Raw genomic sequence first — 23,731 nt, forward strand, 5'->3', positions numbered from 1 at the left:
GGTATTAGGCTCTAGGAGATCGTACTGCACTTCTGTAAACCCGTCTTTGTACTTGTTTTTAAATTCATCTTTGTTTTTTTATTTTTTTCTATTTTAGAGAAAAAGAAAACGAACGTAACCGTCGTGCTGTTAGCTACGGTGGTATAGCTGATAATAATGCCCGATCGGATACAACTTTGCCGCGTGCTGCTCCGCGGCGAGTGAATTTAATGAAAGAACCGCCACCGCCACCACCAAAACCAGCATTACTTTTACAGCAGCAACAGCAACAATCTCCTTCGCCTGTCTTAGTGCCATCGAACGCTAGTAATACAAATAATAGTTCTTCACTTTCGATACCGAGTAAATACCCCCAGTCGGAATATAATCTTATACAAAAATTAGATTCAAATATTACGTTGACGGCACCAGCGCAATATCAACCGCAAAATTTTTATGTTAACGCCAGCTCGTTATCGAACAATGCTACGGGTAGTAATTACAGTTCGCTATTGTGTCATGCCAGCTCATCGACTACGAGTCCGTTGGCTGTACGTAAGCGTGAGAAATTGTTGCATCGTTTCAGCGATGCTGCCACCTTGGGTCGTAAACTTAAAAAGAAAAAAAACAATAATCGTACATGTCGTTCAATGACCGAAGCCATTGAAATGCTAGCCGATCCTGTAATCGAAGATGAATTCTTTGTAAGTATTGAACCATTTTTCGCTACAATTTTTTCAGTGTCACTTTTTAAAGGAAAAAAAGGGGGTGTTTATTTTTTATTATTTAAAATATTTATTTATTTATTTATTTTTTTTTTTTAAATTTATCGCTTTTTATGGTCAATTGTTTTGTAGGGTCATTTTTTAAACAGAGATTATTTATTTGCTTCTTTTTTTTTTTACATTTGTCTTATGGTTTTGTTTCGTACGTGTACGCAATATGTACGTTCAGTTGATAAGTTCTTGCTGAACTGTTAACTCATAAAACATTTACAAGTAAAGACAAAATATTCGTTAATGATATTATCGATTTCTCTACGCAATAAAGTGAAAATTATAATTGAAATGATGGAAAAGAAAATGGATATAATATTAAAAGTTTAACAAGATTTTGTTTGCAATTTAATAATAAAATAACAATAATAATAATAATAATAATAACAGTAATAAAATATAAAAAAGTAATAATAACATAAAAATAATTAAGTTATTTAGATAATATTTCTTCAATAATGTAAACGAGATGACTTAATAAAGCACCAACCAACCTGGATATACATTTAATTGCAAATTATGATTTGTGATGAATTTTTTTAATTAAAGGAAATTTGTGAATAAAGAAAAAAAAACGCAAGCTGAGATTTGAACCCGTGTTTTATAACTTGAGTTCGTCAAGCGTCCGTTGAGTAAAAGTTGATTTTGAATAACGATAATGTCAGCAAAGCTAAGAAGCCTGGTTCAAATCCGCTTTTAAAAAAAATTTGTATATTTATTTTTTTACATATACTTGTTGTAACGCACGTAACGCCCTATACTGGATTACGGATCTTTTATCATAGTTAACATAAAAAAGACTCGAAATCTCTGCAGATTTATCCATTGTGCCGATGTGTCGGCTTCATTATCGTCTTCAATATTAAGGCCGTAAAAATGTTTGACTTTCATGATCTAATTAGTGAACTGCAGAGAGTACATATTTCTATTTTAAAAAGTTGACATTTTTACCTGGTAATACTGTAAAAATATAAAATATATATATAAAAAGATTTCGGATGTGATATTCACTGTTAAAAAATTCACATAGAAATCTCCTTTTCAATTTTGTATGCGTACATACATACGCACGTACTAGTAGAACCTCTAGCATTAAGGGATTATTATAAGTATTGAGTACGGCTAAAGCTTTTAATACAACATATCGTATCTGCTTTTAATTTTATGTAACCTCCGAATAAATGATTAGTAATAGTAACTCTTTGTCCTTAGAAGATGAAACAATCTAAGAAAGAAAATTTCGCAGTACAGTGAAAAAGGTTTGAAAACCACCCACAAATATTTTTTAAGATAATTAAGAATAATCTTATATATTCGTATTAGGAGGAAAAAAATAATTTTAGAATTGTCGTATATCTATTAGAGAAATAAAAAGAATTGATGCGCCATTAGTAAAAAAATTATATGCGGTTGTCAACGAATTTTTTACAGCCACCACTGTTATGCTAAAAAAACGAAAAAAAAAAAAAACTGGAGAACAGGAAAAACGGAATATTCATAATTTATAATATTGATTGGGCGTGGCATATTGTTTCCATTTTTTTTTTTTAAATAAACGTGGAAATTTTTATAATGACGAAGAAAAGTATTCCCAATGTATGTAGCACTGCAGACTTGATTTATGACTGATTTGACCCATTTCCAATAGCACGCTGCCTGCAAGAATTTTCAATGCTTTTGACAAATTTAAAGGTGATAGCTTCAATTTTGCGGTCAGAAGATTGCTCGCAACGAGCGGTCAAACGGACATCGCTAAATCGATTCAGAATAGGATTTAATATAAGCTTTTTATGAGGCGGTCCCGGAAGCTTTCTTCTGGAACGTTGCGAACGTTTCCACAAAGTGAATATGTCCGCATCTCTTAGTAGTAGTAATAAAAAGGGGGCGTCAATTAAAGAATTTGATTAAATGTAAATAACATCGACTGCCTGCTTACCCGCAAATGCTTGCAAATACTTTTTCTCCTTTTTTTTTTTTTCCATTATATAAATTTTATTGGGGTCAATACTTGCATTAAGTTGTTGTTAAAAATAAAAAGTGAGAAAAATTTTCTAAAAGAATCATCAGAAATAAAATTAATTGCAGAAAAAAGGAAAAAATAAATGAATAAAAGGAGGCGAAAAGAAAAATGAAGAAAAATGAATCGAGTGGAATAGAACTGAATGGATTAGCAAATGTGACAGATTAACCGACCATACCAAAGTTGTTGTGAATTAGTGTGATTGAAAAATAATGTCAAATGAAAAACAAAAACAACATTAACAATGTAATGTATGTCAATTATAATGCAAAACAAAATAAACGCATTGCCCGCGCCGTCACTTCTTCGCCTATATGTATATTGATGAAATCTAACTCAACTCAGTTCAAGTATTTTAAAAACTATGTTTAACTAAAAAATTTCTTTGAGTTTGTTGTGACCGAGCAGTGAAATATAGAAAAACACGAACAAGAAATTTTAATTGGATTAAAAAAACTAAAAGCGAAAACCGCAAGTATTTTCACTGACCACCAACAACAAAGCGTTTATTGCAAACAAATGCAAATCAATTGCATTTGAAATTTTAAACGATAAACAACATAATTTTTATTTTATTTAAAAATGCAAAAATAAAATAAATATTAAGTGTTTTTCTTTTTCATATATCAAAATTAAACAAAAACCAAAATTAAAAAGGAAAAACACAAAAAAAAAAAAAACGAAATTAAAATTTAAAATCGACAATGAAATTCTAAAGAAAACAAAAAAAAAAAAACCATGGCCTACCTTAAGGATTATGTTTGAAAGAATTTAAATAAGAAAACGAATAAAAAAATCAAGTCGAAATAACCACGTCTTGCTATCCGCGTTATTGCTTGTGCCACGAATGGAAGTCGGTAAAAAGAAAAGTTTAATATAATGAAACTTTTAAAGCATAGTTCGCGGCGCCAAAGTTTTAAGAAACGAAAAACTGCATTGCCGACTATGTCACGCGTTCATTCAGCGATGCATCCTGTTAGTCCGAAAGCACCGTTTTATCCTCTTTTACGTCAACGTCCTGCAGCTTTAATCCGAAACGGCATCATTGGTAGTGGCGATGGGCCCTGCAATAAGGGATTGTATCAGGTCGATGATCGTGTCTACACTACTTCGAAAATTTTCATACGTGATGGTTATATGTATCCCCGTCAGTCTGGGCAAACAATGGATCCCCGTTTCCCGTACGAGCTGCATGAATTTCCTAATGGGACAGGGGCGACTGGCTTACAATTGGTTACAACACCAAAAGTGCATATTTCTGGTGAATATTTGGCATGTACTGGCGGCTCGGAAGGTCAGGCTAACTGCAGTGGCTCTTTGTCAAGGCGTGGTGGCCGTAAGGCCGCTGCAGCCGAAATAAATCTAGCTAATCAAGTTTATTGGTTGCAAAAACATCGTATACGTTCGCGTAATAACAGTGGCACCTGTGCTACTCCTGGTTCTGTTTCTAGTTCTGGTTTACCAAAAGCTATCAGTCAAGATAATGAAATTTTGCAAACGAATTCCCTGGAACGTCATTACATACGTAATGTCGATGATCTATTGACTTCAATAAGGGATAAGCAGAAACAACAACATTTTGATGAAAAAGAACAGAGAGATATAACAAGCGAAAATATCTGTTGTACACCGCAATCAACAGCTTCACATCGTCTTAAGAAAAAAGTAAGTTCCCAAGCTTTTTTATCTCTGCTAAGAAGATCCGAAAAATTTTAATAATAAGCGACTAAAATAAATCTTTAAATGGCCGTAAGTATAAATTATTTCCGATCGAATACCGATTTTTTTGCTTTAGTCAATTATAAGTAAAAGAAAACCGGATAATTCAATTTAAGAAAAGTAAAATTTAAAAAACCGGATAACTTGGCTGAAAGAATCACTAAAATGATTTAGAATGACTTAAAATATCTAAGAAAGCTATGTCCATTGATCTAAATCGAACGGATCAATTGAAAAAAGAAAACCGCGTCATATTAACTGCTTTGACGACGGGATACGGAAAGTTTTGCATGATAATAAAATCTTACTGGTATGCGAAATGTGGACGAACTGTAGAGAATGTGAAAAGTTTCCCCTCTCTTCGTCACGTATGTATGCACATATCCGCTCTTCTAATTTCGTGCTTCGAATAATTCTCCTTATCTATTCAATTTAAAGACCGACCCACTTAGATTCTTATTTGTTTTCTTCAATTTGCTGAGAACCATACCGTCAATGTTATGAAACGGACAAAAAAAAAAACGCATAATAAAAAAATATTCACAAAACTTCAGCAATAGGCTTACTCCAAATGAAAAAAAAAGATGCTTTTTTTATGCGAAGGAAAGCGACCGCATAAAAAAAGTGTTCTTTAGAGAATATTCAAAAATTTTACGAAATGGCAAGAAAGCGCTAAGTAAATAAGTAAATTATATATGAAAACATGGAAACAGTTAAAACAAGTAAGAACACTATAGTTGGGCAGGACCGAGCATTAAATACCCTACACCATATTGTCTAACACAAACAATTCTTATTTTTATAATAGAACTCAAAAACTATATGTTGTTTATATATAAACGCATTTGTAGTATACAATGTAATGCAAATTTAATCTTTACCTAGGGCAGGATCCAAGAATAGGCGTAGATGGCTCAAATTTTCTAGAGTTCATTTTTGTATGAAATTGCTACAATAGTACGGGTGAATCTCCATTACCACGCATTAAAACTTGGACTTTTCTGCTCTACAAAGGATCACCTTTGGTAAATATCCTTATTAGGATAGGATCCAAAAAATAGGCCGAGATGGTCCAGCTAATTTTTTTATCGTAAATTACTATTATTATATAATTTTTATCATGAAGCAATTTATTTTTTTTTTGTCGTTGAACTTAAGCGGAAGGGGTTTAAAAATTGCCTCAGTCTGTCCAAAGTTTTCATATCAATTTCGAATGCCAAAATAATACTACTTAGCCACTTTTACCGAGTAATTTTGAAAATTGCAACTTTTCTCCAGATGAAGACTTTTTGGAGTAGGGCGTTATATGGGGAGTGGTCGACCGGAACCGGTTTCAATAGGGTTCGTCCTTGCTCAAAACGCTTCACTGTACCAAATTTGATCAAAATATCTCAAGAATTGCGACTTGTAGTTTGAACACAAAACCTGATGGACAGACATCAGGCGAACAGGTACACGGTATAATAAAATTAAGCCCTTTTGCGTGTTGCATATGTCCGCATTAACTTAATACACCCTGTACCGTAACTGATGTATGGTATAAAAAGTATTCGAAAAAGGCATTTCTTTGAATCGACTAACAGTTTTAAAAACCGGATAAGCAACTTATAATGCCCAGTTATACGGTCGTACAGCCAAATAAAACAAGAATGAAATGTGTATTAAAAGCCCGATCCTACTGTAATCAAGAGTCAAGTAAGACCAATTTAATTTTAACTTTTTAAACCCATCAACTGTAAGATGGGCGTATACTAATTTTGGTTTTTTTCATAATGTATGTAACACCCAAAAGGAAGCTTCAGAGTATATATAAAGTATATATATTCTTGATCAGCGTGAAATTCTGAATTGATTTAGTCAGGTTTCTTCGTCTGTGTGGTGTTTGTTGTTGGTCCCCTCCTGCTCGCAAAAAAGTGGATATCAAATTCAAATGTGGTAGAAACATTGGAAGATTTTGCACGCAGGTTGGTATTGAAAATAGGTCAAATTGGTTAGAGCAGAAGCCCGCATACACTGAACCCAACTCCGTTTTTTTTTTAACAAATATTTGTGCCTTTTGCTTCGTTACTCAAGAATTATTAAAATTAGAAGGCTACAATTTCCACTTTTAGTTTGTGAGAGAGTCTACCCTTTTGGTCCGAAAATGGAACGAATCGGCCATGCCCACATAAAGTTACAATTAATTAGATTTTATTTTTTTCATTTTTTTAAGGTTTCAAGCTTATTTATCCTAAGGCAAACAAGAGAGAATGTTTAAAACTATGATCCTCAAATGGAGATACATTATCTACCTAAAATTAGGTTAATGTTAAAAGTAATATGACAGACACCGGGAATAATTTTTTCTTAATAATACCGGCGATATGGGTATCAAATAAAAGAACTTGGAGAGTAGAATGCGAAAAACATAGTGGGTGGATGTGCGAGTTTCGGCCTCCACCGGATATAACCTTCTTATATCTTCGGCTTCAAAATGGCCGCCTTCATATACTATACACTTATGCGAGCACTTCTATCTTCTATCTCTTCGATCGAATCGGAACGTATATTTTAAGCTCAGGCAATAGTCAAAAGTCATATGAGGGTGAATACCATAGTTTTCGAACAATGTGAGTTGAATGTTTAACGAACGCGAGATATAATTGGTCTCGCGGAATATAATTGGTCTCATTTTTTCAGCATAGTATTATTCCAAAATTCCGAAAAAAAAATTCGTTGTGGGAAAGCGATTAAACTAAGTGTTTGAGTTCGAAGTTAATATACTTTAAATAAAATTCCGTTCAGTTTTAACGAATAACTTGAAATGAGAAAACATAGCTGTTTTTAAACTACGAGGTTCAATTTAGGAAGTTAAGGTTTGGCTATGCTTATGATGATTGTGCTTATTTTTTAGAGCTTAGGGAGTGTTTGTTGTTGTCATGACTCAAAGCATACCAAAAAAGTATGAAACTTGCTGGCTATAGTCGATTTATCCGAAAAAGGCTATAATTAGAAAAAAAAACAACAACAAAATTTCAATACTCCATAATATTGGATGGGCATGGCTAGTTTTTCCAGGCACTGTTAAGTCTCCCATGGGTGAAATGGTGTTCTTGTTGTCGTACTTGTTTTGTTATTTATAAGTAATATGCGAAAGAGAATCTGTACCGTTAGCTTGTGTTATATTGTAGGTGTGTCCTTCCACTGATTCGGTCCACTTTCATTAGCAAAGTGCATGCAAGAATTTCTTTCATTCGATGTCTATAGCTTTCTTGTTCCGCCAAACAGGACAGAGAAGCAGTTGGACGGACAGACATTCCTACACCTATTCAAAAATCGATATTGTTTAAGAATATGTATACACTTTAAAAAATGTCGAAAACTTTCTTCCTGCCTTTCTTCTTGAGACGTTACCAACCTCTTCACAAAATGAATATTCTTTCAGTCTTCGATAACGGCTAGGAAAACAATACAAAAAATATTTGTATCTATGTGTAGTTACACACATATGCGTTGTGCATATTTAATATGCTCGAACAAAAGCCTTTAAACGCAATTTGTCAATAAAGTACCGGGTCGGTCTGATTTGTCGGCAAGCGAAAGGAAGAGTCTGTTAGTTCTTCTTTGCACCTTTTTTTCAATGCTTTAACGAGTCGCGAGTTTTTGATAGAGCATTATTATTAACGCACGAGTTTCCCAAAATTCCCGAATTTTCCATCCATATGACAAACCAAATACTGGTACTAAAGCAAGTAAAAGATTTGTTTTTCTTCAACATCCTGGCGATGGTGGGAAAGTAGTGAGGAAAGAGCAAGAGGCAAGAGATCCTAGTGCATTCCTATGCCTTTACATGCTTAGCACTCATCATATCTGCGACTACGCATGACTTACCGCGTAGAGATTTGTACCCGCGAAGTCTGAATTGCCAGTCGCGACTCTTATCTGTTCGCCTATGCGTTTAAGAAACCAGCGTAATGAAAATATGGAAAAAGACACACCTCTTATTGTACCGAAACCGATGCGAATAGATCTAAGCTTGTTTGTCCGTCTGTCCGTCTTATGGCTGTCCAGTCTGCCCATGTAAATTTGCGTTCAACCTACATTTGTGTAAGCCACAGGCTTTCATACACCAACGTCTTTTGACCCCAAGACGAACTCTTATGAAAATAATTTCGATCGGTTCACTCTTTTGACCACACCGTATATAACGCCCTATTTTGAAAGGTCATTGGAAAAAAAAAATTTACAGTTTTCAATATGTTTCGACAAAAGTAGCTAAGTAATAGCATTTCGTCACTCTAAATTGTTGTGAAAACTATGGACTAACTGGGGCAATTTTTTGAACCCCTCTCTCATATAAATGATCCTACGAAAACTTAATCCTTTTACGGCAAAAAAGTCGATTTTCCAATATTTCACGGTGAAATTGGCTCATAACAGTAAATTGATGAAGTCCGAGTTTGGATTATGTAGGTCCATTTTTTGGGTACCATTACATATAAAAATTCTTATGAACCGTAAACATTTACATACCAAAAAGGCGTAATTATTAATTTTTTTGTTATGAGACTTTATTGTTGATAGTAATATAATCTAAAAATTGACTGGACCTATTTAGAAGCGCATGGGTCCATTTCTTGGCCCCACCAAGATAGCTCATGAGTAGTAAGGCCTTCGGAAAAAGACTAACTTTTAATATTTTATCACGGAAACCAATTCTTAGTTGCGATTGAGCAAAAAAACTAACGGTAGGGAATTTGGATCGCATAGGTAACATATATACGCGTTATTACGAAAAGCAAGCTCTTATATGGAGAGAAGTTTTTCATAACAACAGTGGCTTGGCAAGAAAATACTTTGTATTCTTTGGTGTATTACTACCAAAAAGAGTGAATAACTACATTAGGCGAAGCGGTATATATGTTCTTACATTACATTACATATGCAGAAATTCCTTACCATTACATCTGTTGTAGTTTATGAAAAGAAATCCGTCCCTATTTCAATGCTTTCAAAAATACGAATATTTGTTGCTTTTATGTTCTTTACCTGTTTCGGTCCCTTTCTCAGTACTAACTTACCTGTTACTCTAAGAACTTTCAAAATTTTTACACTCGGTTGATTTTCTCTATTTTTATATACATATATGGTATGTATTGTGGTTTGTGAATAATCAGCAGAGGTCTTCCTAGTCCAGGTTCCGTTATGGGTGTGTCCTTTGAGCGAGTTGACATCAGCCTGGTCTTTGACAATTGAAATTTTCCTATTATAAATAATGCCAATGGCCAAACTTGCAGACGAAATCTCCATTTTTGCGAGCTGGACGACGCGCAGGCGGAGATGCTTAAAGTGAGATTTAATACTGAGTCAGAATATGTACACCTCATAAGTTCTTTAAGGATCTAGTTCTTCTGGATTTTGGCAATCTTCGTGGGTGGTTATAAAAACTAATTAAACCAATTTAAAACAAGTGGAAACTATGGTGGGACATGACACATATTATTAAACACCCTACACCGCTTCATTTAGCTCAGTTATTCATACAGCGACTTTTTAGAATAAAGCTTTTTATGGCGCGTGCTCCGATCGAAGCCACTTTCGATAGCATCCATCCTTTGGTCAAGACACGTCACTGTACTAAATTTCATCAAAGTATTTTCAATATAGCAATCGATAGGTTAAACGCAAGAAAACGAGACAGGCGGACAGATGGGCAGACAAGCTCGGATCGATGCAAAGGGTTGTTCTGGATCGATCGGTATAATAAAAGATGAGGTCTGTCCCAACTCCTTCTGCACGCTGAATACGGCCCCAGAGACTTAATCCCACCGCAAGTGGTGTTGGGTATAAAAAGGGAGAAGATAGTTTAAAACCAAAGGGAAACCATTGAGGTGAAAGAAATATTAATTCTCTGCCTTGGGAGACGCGTGACATTGCACTTAACAGACTTAAACAGAACGCGGAATGACTTGTCGTGAGGATAAAGGAAAGTCAGAGGCTTGAAGTTTAAAGTAAAATAACTAAATACATGGAAGCGATGAAAATCCCCCAAAATCGTGTTACCCCGATTCGTTGCCGTTCACACTATTGGGAACAAAAAAAAAAAAAAAAACCATCCATATTAAACATCTTTGCAATCATATAGTCTATCTAATGGAGTAATTGAAAATTTCCGGTAGTTTTTTGACGACGATGTTTAAATAACGATTGCAAGAAAAGAAGAAGAGAAGAAGACATTTTTAGCTAAAACAGCACGTGATTGTTAAACTAAGTGTACAATATGAACGTTTTATTTATCTGTTTTTTTTTTTTTTTTTTTTTTCTTGAATCAAAACACAAACTTCATATATACTGAGACATGTTTTCTTTTGATGGAGAAAACAAACGCAGGAGAAAAAAACCAGGTGAATATATGGAGGCCGGCTGGGCTCGGTGTACACATAGTAAACATTCTTTTGTAAAAGTCTTGTTTACGGTTCAGCATGCAAATAAAGGAGAGAAATGGCAAATGAAAATGTTGTTAATATTACGCCAACAATGTCAGCCGCGATAGGCAAAGAAAGCAACAATAACAACACTTTCGTTAGAAATGCATAAAATATTAATGTGTATGTTTGTGTGTATGTATGCGTATGTTTGTATGTGTGTGTGTGTTTTGTGTGTGTGATGATAACTACGGAGACATTTATAATAAGAAAATTTATGTTCAACTGCAGCGATATTTTATACATAATTTATTTACTTTTTTTTTGAAAAATTTCTTTTATTTATTTATTTTTATTTATTTAATTTTTTTTTTTTTTTGTTTTTTTTTTGTGCCTACACGTACTACGCATACATTGTTCGCTAAAAAAAATGCGTATGTACTGCAACTTCTTTATTGACTCGATTTCTTCTTTAATCTTCAACTTTGTCATTTACTCTTACTACACATTAAACGTTTTAGGTGCGAAACCTCGATTTCATTTAAAAGTCAAAAAAAAAAAATATTACACACAAGTATAGAAATTTAATAATAAAATCACATGACATGAAAATGTTCAACATATATACATATACCACTTCATATACACACACACATACACACATAAATATATATTTATATATATAAAGTTTCATTGTTTCGCTTCAATAAATGTTAATATCTGTCATCCGGGTTAAAGAGGTGATAAAAAAAGAATCATATATATATATATATATATATGCAAAAAATTTCTCATATCATGATTTTTATGAACAAACATCAAAATTTAATGAGTTTACAGATTTTATCAAATATAGTAAATTAAAGTCATTCACTTTGCATAAGATATCGATTGCTATTGAACATATGCGTCTGACTTAATTTTCTCTTTTATCCGAATCGAAATTCGTTATCTGCATATCTTCAAACTCTTGCCACTGTTGGCCATATATGTGGACAATTTAGGTTTCTTATATCCTACACGACTTGGGTTACAGGGAATACTCAGCTAGTGAGGACCAGAAGGGCTTAAGGTAGCCCCACGTTTTATTATACCGAACGATTCAGAATTATTTTCTAAATCGGTCTAAGTCTGTCTGTCTGTCCGTCTGTCCATGTATTTTAGTATTCAAGCTGCAGGCCGGGAATTTTTTTGATATATTGATGAAATTTCAAACAACGACATGTTTTGACCCGATGAGAGCCTTTATTCAAAATTCTTTCCATCGGTTCACTTTTTCCGAATTTAATTCATTCTTAATAGTACCATCAATATGGGTATCAAATAGAAGAACATGACGAATAGAATGCGAAAAGTTAAGCGTATTAGTTCCAAATTAAATATTTTGGACGTGATGAAGTAGTGAACTGTGATTTTTCCGTTACAATACCGTAGATAGGGGAATCACATGAAAGGACTTGCAGAGTAGCACGCGAGAAGTTAAGTGTGTTAATACTAAATTATTTGTGGTAGATGTCACGACTTAGTCGATAAATGTTTCCTTAAAAATACCTTCGATGTAGGCATAAAATGAAAAAAAAAAAAAAAAGTTGAAGAATAGCATGCGATAAAGTGTTGTAGTTATAATTTACTTATGATAGACGCTTAATACATAAAGTCTTGGACGTTAAAATCGTAAGTGGACCAAGCGTTTATGTGATGGATTTACGAGTACGACTTTCTATATACTATTATGTTTCATTAAATATTTTACATTTTGTACATTTTATCCCGAAAGTTTGAATGAGAAAACTTAACAAGCCATGCACGTAGAATATCTGCACCGAACAATTTATAAAAGTTTTTTATCTCCGGCGAGGGGTAAGAATATATAAACAAAAAGATAGTGACGCGAAACTAAATCGAGCAATTGAAATGTGAAACAATGCCGTTTATGAAAAAGAGAACAAAATTGAAAAACATTTGTAGTTTTGTAGGCAAAAGGAAACAGAACAGAGTGTTACACGTTAACTCACCTCACCGCTTAAAAGAGAACTTGAAAGAAGAGCGATGTACAGGGAGAGACACACCGAGAGAGAGAGAGAGAGAGAGAGAGAGAGACACAAAGAGAGAAAGAGAAAGAGAAGATATCTGTCTACAATCAATGTTGCTATGAAAAGTTGTTTGTCAACATTTTGCTTTACTTTGCCGATTTGCTATCAAACCTGGTTTTGTTGTGTCTGTCCTATGTAGACTATAGCTGTAGCTAAAGTGTTTAGTTGGGCTTTAGCATAGCTTGGCTTTTACACATTAATGCTATGCTGCTTCTGTTTAGTAGAGACTCGCCTTTTTGTATTTTCTGCATTTTGCAAGAAAAAAAAAAAATTATTTTTTTTTTTCCTTTTTGCACATATGTCTAAGGTGGCTGCTATTGCGGTCGTTTGCTGTTGATTTGAGTGAGCTCGAGATGTTATTATTCTTATGAATAATCGTTAAGCTGTGCATGTGTGATGTTGAATTTTTGGTTCGGTTGCTGGCTAAATCTGACTCAAGCCATTAACATCTCAACGACACAAGCAGCGTCCATTTCAATACCCTAATAGCAATCGCGTTGAATAGTCGCTTTAAACGGACTATCGAGATACACAACGAATATTAAATCGAAAAATGTAGTCACAAAAGCCAAACAATTTGAAAAATCTGTACTTTTTCGACAAAAAACAAAAAAAAACGAAAAAAAAACAAAACTTTTTTATTTTTTTTTTTCAATTTTTGTAAATCTTCTATTATAATAGAATAAAGGTGTAGTGTTAAAATTTGTTAAAATAAAATTATTAGCAAATTTATTTGCTAATAATTTTATTTTAACAAATTTTAACACTACACCTTTATTCTATTATAATAAAAAATTTTTAATAAAAAAAAAAAAAAAATTTCTTAAATTAAAGCAACAAGCATAGTTTTATAAATTAAAAAACCAAAAAAAAAAAGTAAAATCCTTTATTTTACATTAATAATCTGTGAAAAAAAATGTATTTGTAGCCAATTATCCCTATAGAGAAAAAAAAAAAAAGCGAAAAAAACCAGATCGCTTTATACCTGTTTTTCCAGTGAAAACCTGTTGAGCCTTTCGTTTATTACATACACACACACACACACACACACACACGCACACACATATGCACGCGCGCGCTCACACACTCGCACACTCGCACACTCATCAATAGATCAGACCCTACACACATATGGTTGGTTATAAGTGTAAGATAGACGTGTATCTCAAGTGAGTTCTTCATCTCACATATGCACCTATGCTTTTTCTTGATCACGATTCGGTTTGTTAGTGTGTATATGCGCGCCTATTTATATTCGTTTCATAATATTTGAATTTATATGATTTTTGAATGATCTGTGCCTGCACTTTGTTCTCCGCGTCCAAATATTGGATTTAAAAGAAATTTCGATCCCTTTTCCCTATTCATACATACGATGGATATTGTTGGCTCTTCAGCTGGGAATCATCATCAACAGCAGCAGCAGCAACAACAACAACAACAGCCACAACACCAACAACTTGTTTTGCCAAATAATCATTATCGTCATGATTCACAACAGGTAATTATTAATAAAGAAATAAAACAACAACAACAACAACAACGGCAAGTGCCTCCAACGATATGTTGCCACATTAGTTGCGATGGCCATTGATACGTACCTTCGTAAAGGGCAAATTATTATCTAATATGAAGAAAAAAACGAAGAACGTGAAGAGCCAACACCAGAACCCTATGGCTCCTTGCCAATGTAATAGAAAAAGTCTCCTTTTCCTTTAAACGGAAAGGGGTTCACTTTCTCTCATTTAGCGTAAGCAAGGCTTACTTGCATTTGCGATGCCATTTCTTGCCTATGCCATTTAATAATATTTTATACCTTATATCTCCACTTCTTTTACTTTTTATCTTTTATGTTTAATCCTCTGTCGTAAACCTTATAATTGTATCTCAGGCCTTTTTTTTTATTCCCATCACCGAAGGACGAGGAGTATATTCATTTTGTCAAAACGTTCGCAATGCCCACAAGAAATCAGCAGGGATCCACAAAGTATTTGGATTCTTGGTCAGCATTAAATTCTAAATCGATTTAAGCATATACGTCTGTCCGTCTGTCCGTCTGTGTAGTGTCTATTGTAAACATTCTCGTAGCCACAAAAGTAAAGCTATCGACTTGAAATTTGGCAGTAATATTGAAAGTTCTTGCAAGCAAGTTGGTATTGAAAACGGACCAAATCGGTCGAACGACACGCCCCTATCACCATGTAAACTGAGAACACCTATGTTTTTCAAAGGGGATGAAAAACTGGTTTTTGGCTCATTACTCATAAACTATAGCAAATAAATATACAAACATTTTAACGCTTGTTCTATGGGCGATGTTGTAGTACCTGTGGAAATGGCAAAAACCATGACCACAGCTACGCATTAATAAAGTGTATCAAAATTTAATTCTTTTTTCAACGCCTTTATGACACGCAAATACAAGCTTGAAAACCTCCATAAAGTATACAAATTCTTGGCCAACTTCAAATTTGGAATGCATGTCCCCTTGCTCGCCTGTCCGTCTCTTTGTTTGCCCAACTTTGTAGTATTTGTGTTAATATGAAGATATCGCCCACAAATTTGCAAAAGAATTTGAAGGTGACTTAAACTTTTCGAAGATCACGCCTGCAACGCCCACGACAAAAACTTTTATTGTGAAAAGAAATCAACTGCGCCCACTCCATACTACAGAGTATGAGAATTTTGTTCTTTTATTTCTTTTGTCTTTTTTTGGGGGTAAACGGTGATGGGTATAAAAAATTCGGTCGGGACTGAACTTGATTTTCTTATTTGTTATATTTATATCTTATACCTCACCATATTTTATAATAATTGTCTCTTATACCTAATATCTTTTATCTTACGTCTTATATCTTGTATGTTTTATCTCTTAGCTCTCTTACACCTTTAGCTTTTACCTTATGCTTTACTACATTTCATACCTAATAACTATAGATATATATATATACATCCTATATCTATTGTCTCTTATTATATCCTATATCTCTGTCTACCTATAATTATATCTTATATATACTACCTTCTAGTCTATTTCTCATATCTGTTGCCTTATAAGTAGATATCCTATCTTATTATATTCCATACGTAAGATATTATTATACCCTATATATCATATCCTATGTACGTCGACGTAAGGTATTATATAGCTAATATCGGCAGAAGCGGGCACAACGGTACACTGTTGTGCACTTACTTCATTTCATTTCATAAATAGATGCATTTCATCAATTTATCCGTCTTTTATCCATCTTTACAAAGCTCGATCGGCCACGAGTTCAGGTGGAAAGCTGAAGCAGTTGATAACTCATAGCTTAATAAAACAAACAAAAACATTATAGTAAGGCAAGGTCGGCCTTTAAATATCCTCAACCCTATCACGCCTAATTCCTTCATTTATATGAAGGTAATAAAGTAAAAATTAGACTTTTTTGCATGTAAAGACATTTGCTTGATCCGCATTTGGCACAGTTAGGCTCTCTATCAAGGTACTCTTATGGACCAATTTTTATCATAGAATACTAAAATAAAAAAAAAAAGATATTTTGGAAATAAAAAAATTTAGTTTTCATGCCAAACTGCTATTGAGGATCAATTTTCTCCATGAATCATTGAAAATTACGCCTTTTTACCATAGAAAGATTCAGTTTTCCTGGAGCCGGTTATATGATGGGGGGAGACTACCGAAACAATTTTCAAAAGATCTAAAAATATTGCGACCTTTAGGTTGCACGCAAAGGTACTTGGGGAGACATCAAGCGGACAGAGGGACGGAAAAATTCATAGTAAAAGATGCGTCTATCTTAAGTTTCAAAATTTTGGTTAAAAAATTTAAAAAATTCCGACCTGTCATCTGAATACAGAGCTTAATGGGACAGAGGGACGGAAAAATTTATAATAAAAGACGCGTCTATTTTAAGTACCAATTTTTTTTTAAATATTTGAAAAATTTCGATTTGTAGGCTGAAACATAAGAGTACATGAACATATATCAGTTGGACAGAGGGACATGTAAGCTTATAATAAAAGCTGGCTCTACCTTAAAATTTTCTGGATATTTAGCAGGAGAACCGAATTATTCTAAACAAAAATTATTGCAAAAGTGCACTTTTCTGAGAACATAAAATAGTGATGTGATTGGAATATGGGTTTTTATACCCATGACCGAAGGATGGGGGGTATATTCATTTGGTCAAAACCTTTGCAACGTCTAGAAGATAGCTTTAGAGACTCCACAAAATATATATATTCTTGCTCAGCATTAAATTCTAAATCGATTTAAGCATATCCGTCCGTCTATGCCTCTGTGTAATGTCTCTTGTGAACATTCTCTTTCAAATTTGGCTGAAACATCGGAAGTCCTTTGAAAATGGGCCAAATTCTTCGGAGAGCACACCCGTAGCACTACCAAAGGTCCTCTTTTTCAAAACGAATAAAAAATCGTTTTTCTGCTCGTTACTCATAAACTAAAGGCAGATAAATGTACAAAGGTAGGCGGGCATATTGTAAGGGCGATGTTTTAGGTCCAGTGGAAATGGGAAAACTTGACCACACCTACCCAATGATAGAGAGTAACAATATTTAATTTTTTTTTTTCAATATTTTTATAAAGCAAGCAGGAGCAAGCTTCAAAAACCCCATAAAGTATACAAATTCTTGGCCAGTACCAAATTTGGAAGGCATTTCTCCCTGTTCATTGGTCCATTTGTCTGTTTGCGCAACTTGAAAATGTAAATATCGCCTACAAATTTGCAAAAGAATTTGGAAATGACTTAAACTTTTCAAAGGACACGCCTACAACGTCCACATGCCTCTATGATAACAACTTTTATTTTGAAAATAGAAAAAATCAACCGCGTCCACTTCAGACTATAGAGCATATTCGTCTGTTTTCCCGGCCATCGGTCTCTCTGCGCAACTGTGTAGCATATGTGGTAAAGATTCTCCGGTTAGCGAATATCGTATAAGAATTTGGAAATGACTTCAACTTTTCCAAGCACACGCCTGCAACATGTCTAGGCGATAAAACCGTTTATTTTGAAAATAGAAAAAACCACGCTCAGCCCATATTGTCGAGCATCAGAATTTACTACTTTGACTTCTTTGTGTCTTCTTTCTTTAATTAATACATGCAAGAATGGAAAAGGGGTATGACGAATAAGTTCTCCCCTTTTACCTATTTTTACTTTTGAACACATGTCATGAATGCCTGCGGGTAAAGGTGGTAATTGATCAACAAGCACAGTGGAAGCCTTATGGCGGAAGCAGTCAGTTGATCAATTGGTGAGTCCTGACTACTGGGTGCGGCCCTTCGGGGAGTACTCGTGGTGGTTGTGGTTGGCAGTTCCAAGCCAAAGTGGAACAATCGAGTGCAGCTAGGCCCTCGCCACTCACCAGAGTGGGGTTTATTGTTCCATACACAATAAACTGATCTGGACTCTGGTGCTGTTTAGGCCCCTACTCTGTGGGGATTGTCTAACTCGCCAGGGGGCGTAGTACGCTTAAAAAAGTGGTTTGGGCCACCGTGGGGTTAAGCCTTACAGGCAGGAACCCACGTTAAACCCTTGCCACAAATTCTGTCTTCTTTCATGGTGTTGGCAAACAAGGAAGTATGGTGAATCCGCCGATGTTCTTAACATCCGCCCAAAGTATGCCAAAGGCTTTGTAAAACAAACTGGGAGCCACGGGGGTCAGGAGGCTCGCCTCACAAAGCCACGTACGCCTGCGAGTGTATGATGGACTTTGTTCATAAAGTCGTTGGAATTAAAGTTTTTCTCAGGAGAGAGTTAATTATACAAAAAGGAATTGACGGATGGCCTTCCCTTTGGCCTATTAATTAATAAACTCTCTTGAGAATTAATACATGCAAAAATTAAAAAAGGGATTTGACGGAAAGGCTTTTTCCCCTTTTGCCTTATTGTTACTTTTGAACATATGTCACGAATGCCTGCGGGTAATGGTGGTAATTGATCAAAGGCGCCGTGGAAGCCTTATGGCGGAAGCGAGCGCAATTTTTACCCTTTTTGAACGCATATCGTTGATCAATTTGTGAGTCCTGACTGCTTGGGTGCGGTCCTTCGGGGCTCGGTACTCGTGGTGGTTGTGGTTGGCAAGTTCCTAGCCAAAGTGGAACAATTTGAGTGCAGCTAGGCCTTACCACTGACCAGAGTGGGGTTTATTGTTCCATACATAATAAACTGTTCTGGACTTTGGTGCTGCTTAGGCCTCTACTCTGTGGGGATTCTCTAACTCGCCAGGGGGTGTATATTACGCTTAAAGTGGCTTAGGCCACCGTGGGGTTAAGCCATCATGGCAGGAACCCACGCTAAACCCAGGTTTTTCGCGGTAAAGGGTGACGGGTGTACAAGATTCGGTCACGACTGAATATAATTTTCTTACTTGTTCTATTTACTTTGGTTATTGTAGGCGATATTAGGTCTGGTTTTAATCTTCATCCCAAGAAGTGAAAAAAAGTTGTGCGTGAGCATGAGAAAAAGCAGCGAACGGCCGGATATGTCTGGCTTAGGATCACAGCCGACTTAAAAATGCATACTTACATCGTATGTGCTTTACGCACTCGCATACTTGCTACAACTTACTTTCTCATACGCAATCTATCTTTGTTTGTTTGCAAACATTAAAAAATTTCACTTTCTTTCTTTCTTTCTTTTTTTTAGGAGTTTGTCATTAAAATTTTTTCATTTCGTTTATAAAAAAAAAAAAAAAAAACGCCCTTAAAAGTCTAACAACCAATTATGAGCTAAACAACAATAAGTGTTATGATCTTTACAAGTTTTTATAAGCGAGCGAGAGAGAAATGTTTTTTTTTTTTTTTTTTTGAGAAGACAAAGCACGTTAGCCGACATCGATTACAAGCAAAAGACTAGAAAACCACAAAAGCAAAAAGTTACTATGATAGTAATTTTTATGGCGTAATCTTGCAAATATGAGCAAAAGATCCGTTAGTCTCGTGTGACAGACAGCCTTAAATCAACTTCTTTTTTTTTTAACTTGAACAGATATAGTAAACGAAAGCAAAAAAAAAAAAAAAGGAAAAAACACCGAAGAAAAAAATCAAATAATAAAAATTTAACAAATTGTTAACTGATTGTTTGAACGGTTATCAACGACAATAGCAACAATAGCAACAACAAAAACAAGAAAAAAATGAAAGTTTTTCCTTAACATTTTCATTTTTCTTTATAAAATTTAATTACAAACTATCTATCTTTCACTTTATTGTAATAACGAAAAATGAAAAAAAAAGACAAGAAAACAACAAAAAAAAAAGAAAAAAAATTTTTTTTTATTAATATTTTCTTTAGCTCGCTTGGCTTACTTCATCTAATATCTTTAATTTAAAATCAATGAAAAACTTTTGCCAGCAAATAATGGCAAAGCCGTGGTTTTTTGTGATCTTTCAAAGGAGCGCAGCCGTTAGAGAGAAAATCGCATTGAACTAAAGCGAGTGGAAAAAAAAGCATCATTTGTATTTAATAAGTTTTTATTAAAATCTCATTTTCACTTATCTCAAGTCATTGCGCTTCATTTTTTTATACATACATACATACATACATACATATATACATTTAAGCTTGGATCAATCAATACATGCTACAGTCAAGTCACACTATAATGCCGTTTTTCTGTTGGGATGATAGGTATTTTCCCCCCGTTGTGTAAGAAAAATTCTTATCCAAATTAGTAATGCAGGAGTAAGCTTCAGTGGCCGCCACGGGCGTACTTACCTTCTATTCCTCATTTCAATAAAAATCCTAATATCTCTTCACCTTATACTTCAACTGTTGTTTTTATTAATTGAGTTACGTCACGAAAGAACTTAGCGGCTAAAGATTAAAATTAAAATACTTATACTTAGCTTAGATCGGACGGAACGGGCGCTCTTCTATCGAAATATCTCTAATTCGGCATCTATAGCGTGCCAATGATGAATTTTATATCGAACGATGATGTGTTCGAGCCAGCTGAAGGAAGAAGAAAGTCTTCTTCTTCTTCTTCTTCTTTAATTGACGTTACCAATCGGTAATTTAATCACATTGAAGACATGTCAGCTGACCTATCTCTAATGCTGTATTCCCACCTGCACTACTACTGTGCCACTGCATCGTGCCGTACCGTGCAGGCACCCGTTAAATATTAAAAAAAAATCCATATCTACACTCAATTTGTTGAAAAGATCTAATACAATCTACGTAAATAAATTAGAATCGTACAAATGATATAAGTATAAAATACCGAGGAGAGAAACTTACTATACACCTAAGGTAAAATATGGATCTTAAGCTAAACGAGCGGCGGGAGGTTGTTGCTTATAATATGATGCAAAGGGAAAATTGACTTCCGTAAGGTCGATTTCTGAAATACTGAAATTCTGAAAATTCGACTTTTTTCCCATATAAAAATTCAGTTTTCGTAGGACCATTTATATGACGGAGCAGCGTCCGAACCAATTTAGAACGCCGATATACTACTACTTTGCCGCTTTTACTGGGAAATTTTGAAAATTGCAATTTTTTTCCATACACCGACTTTTCAGAATAGGGCATTATATGAGGAGTGGTCGAGAAAATGGATCGATCCGAATCCTTTTTAAATAGCGTTTGTCTTTGGGTGAAAACACGTCACTGTACCAAATTTCATCAAAACTTGATCGACAATTTGCGACCCGTAGCATGGACACACCTCATGGGGACAGACGGACAGACGGACAAACAAGCTTAGATCTATTCAAAAGCAATTTCTGAAACGATCGGTATAATGTGGTTTTAGAGTGGGTCTACCTTAAGCCCTTCGGCGCGTTACATACGCCTGCACTATGTCCGCTTGGTATACCCTGTTCTACAAGTGATGCAGGATGTAATCATTGAAAATTTCGCTAAGAACCTTATTATATCTAACTGCTTAACTGCTTAACAACAAATGATGATAATTGTATATAAGATTCGAGTATTGCTGTTTAATTTAATTAAAAAAAGTATTTATTAAAATTTATTTTTGTTTTCTTATTTCTTTTATTTGCAGGTAAGTTTCTGTTTAAATAAATATGTGTGCACAAGTCTTTTACTGCAGCAATGAATTCATTGTAAGTGCTTTTTTGATCTTTTTTTCATTTGTTCTGACATTCCATTAAAGTAATTGAACCTTTAAAAAGCAGCCCGCATGGTTTCTTTGTTCGCTACGAGTATTGAGTACCAAGCTGGCGAAGCAATAAATTTTACACAATTCCCCACCCGGCAAAGGTCATTACAAACAGAATTGCTTAAAATATTAGCAAAACAAAAAAAAAAAAAATTTTTTTTCCTTTTTTTTTATTTTTTTTTTTATTTTTTTCTTTTTTGCAATGAAACCACAAAAGATGGAATAAAATCATAAAACAAAAAAAATCACAAAACCTTAGCTAACAACTCACCCATAAGCAGCGCATACAAATGAATAAAGAGATCCTAAGGCTCAAGTAAAACGAAGCAAAAAACTAGTTTTAAAAAGCAGCCGCAAAGGAAAACAAAAAAAACAAACTAACAAAAATAAAAGGAGAACAAAGGCAGGTAAGGTAACGCAGGCCTGAAATACTTCACCGATGTCCCTCAATTTGAGATCATATATTGAAAAAAAATACCGACGAACATGCTCTCCGTAAACTTGCAAAAAAAAAAATTATTTAAACTTGATAATGTTGTGTATTAATGACGACGACTGACTATATAGCTATGATAATAATGTAAAAGGCAAAAAAAAAAAAAAAAAATAAAACTCGTTTAGTACATGATCCAACATGAAGTTTAGAATTCTTTTTCAAAAGCACTCAATACGAGTGTACTCACCGCCGCACATATTATCAACATGTATAGAACGGCCGGTCGGTTAGGCCACCACCACCACCACCACCATCATCACCACTCAATGCCTTAGAATTATGACGATTGCCATGTAATAGATGAAAGAAAGAAAAAGTATTTCAAATTTACTCACTCACTCACTCACTCACTCACTCGCTCACTCACTATACAGGGCTGGCTGGCAGGCAGGCATGCATGTATGTATAATAATAAGTCGGTAACACACACGTTAATGTCTGATTATTAAAGGCAAGCAATGAGTTAACTTGTTTAACTGGTTTCTTTATTAACTATGTGCTGCACTCTATTATTCTAAGCTACGCAGTATTTATATATGTAAGCACACATATAAAGGCACACATGTCTTCCTCTGTAAAAAGTATCGGGAATTTTTTTATTATTATTATAATTTTAGACTAATGAAATAAATTCTTGGACTAAAAAAAAAAAGAAGAAAGACATTGAGCTCTCGCAGCACAGGCTATCGGCTCTAATCTAATTAAATGTAAATTAGATAATGAGCTTAGTAGTATTAATAAAGTAATATATAGAATTGACATTCGATTCTGAAGCTGATTTTAGAATGTCCAACGGGTTAGTCCAAATTCCAAAGGGAATTTTTTTAAGAACACTTTCTTTTCAAAGCAGATTCCATCGCATGGAATAGAATTATGGCAATGCTAGCTTCATAGAGGCAAGCCTTTTCAGTGCCTTTAAGTAATTTTGTGATAATTACATTGCACACCACTTACACACTTACACATTACCGTATAGGAACGTAGGCGTCATCCAGAAGAACACACAGCACAGAGCTGTCATTATAATATCAATCAGAATTAGAATCATTTGCTTAGGCCAGAGCCACTTTTGTAATATCAATCGT

The 23,731-nt window shown here is 34.5% G+C and overlaps 1 protein-coding gene across 9 annotated transcripts in view; it reads left to right on the forward strand.

Annotated features, from left to right (window-relative positions):
* The window catches only part of LOC119639650 (tight junction protein ZO-2), a 188,971-nt gene that overhangs the window by 104,281 nt on the left and 60,959 nt on the right, over positions 1 to 23,731 (forward strand). For 7 of the 9 annotated variants that reach the window (XM_038037179.1, XM_038037178.1, XM_038037191.1 and 4 more), the window contains exon 3: positions 98 to 683. In XM_038037179.1, the coding sequence (XP_037893107.1) occupies positions 98 to 683 (586 nt within the window). Of the gene's footprint in view, positions 1 to 97; positions 684 to 3,439; positions 4,441 to 13,901; positions 14,493 to 23,731 lie in introns of those variants that run through there. The other 2 variants (XM_038037184.1, XM_038037185.1) reach the window with 2 other exon arrangements.

This window comes from Glossina fuscipes, unplaced genomic scaffold (assembly GCF_014805625.2).
Source record: "Glossina fuscipes isolate IAEA_lab_2018 unplaced genomic scaffold, Yale_Gfus_2 112, whole genome shotgun sequence".
NCBI classification, from domain to species: Eukaryota; Metazoa; Arthropoda; class Insecta; order Diptera; family Glossinidae; genus Glossina; species Glossina fuscipes.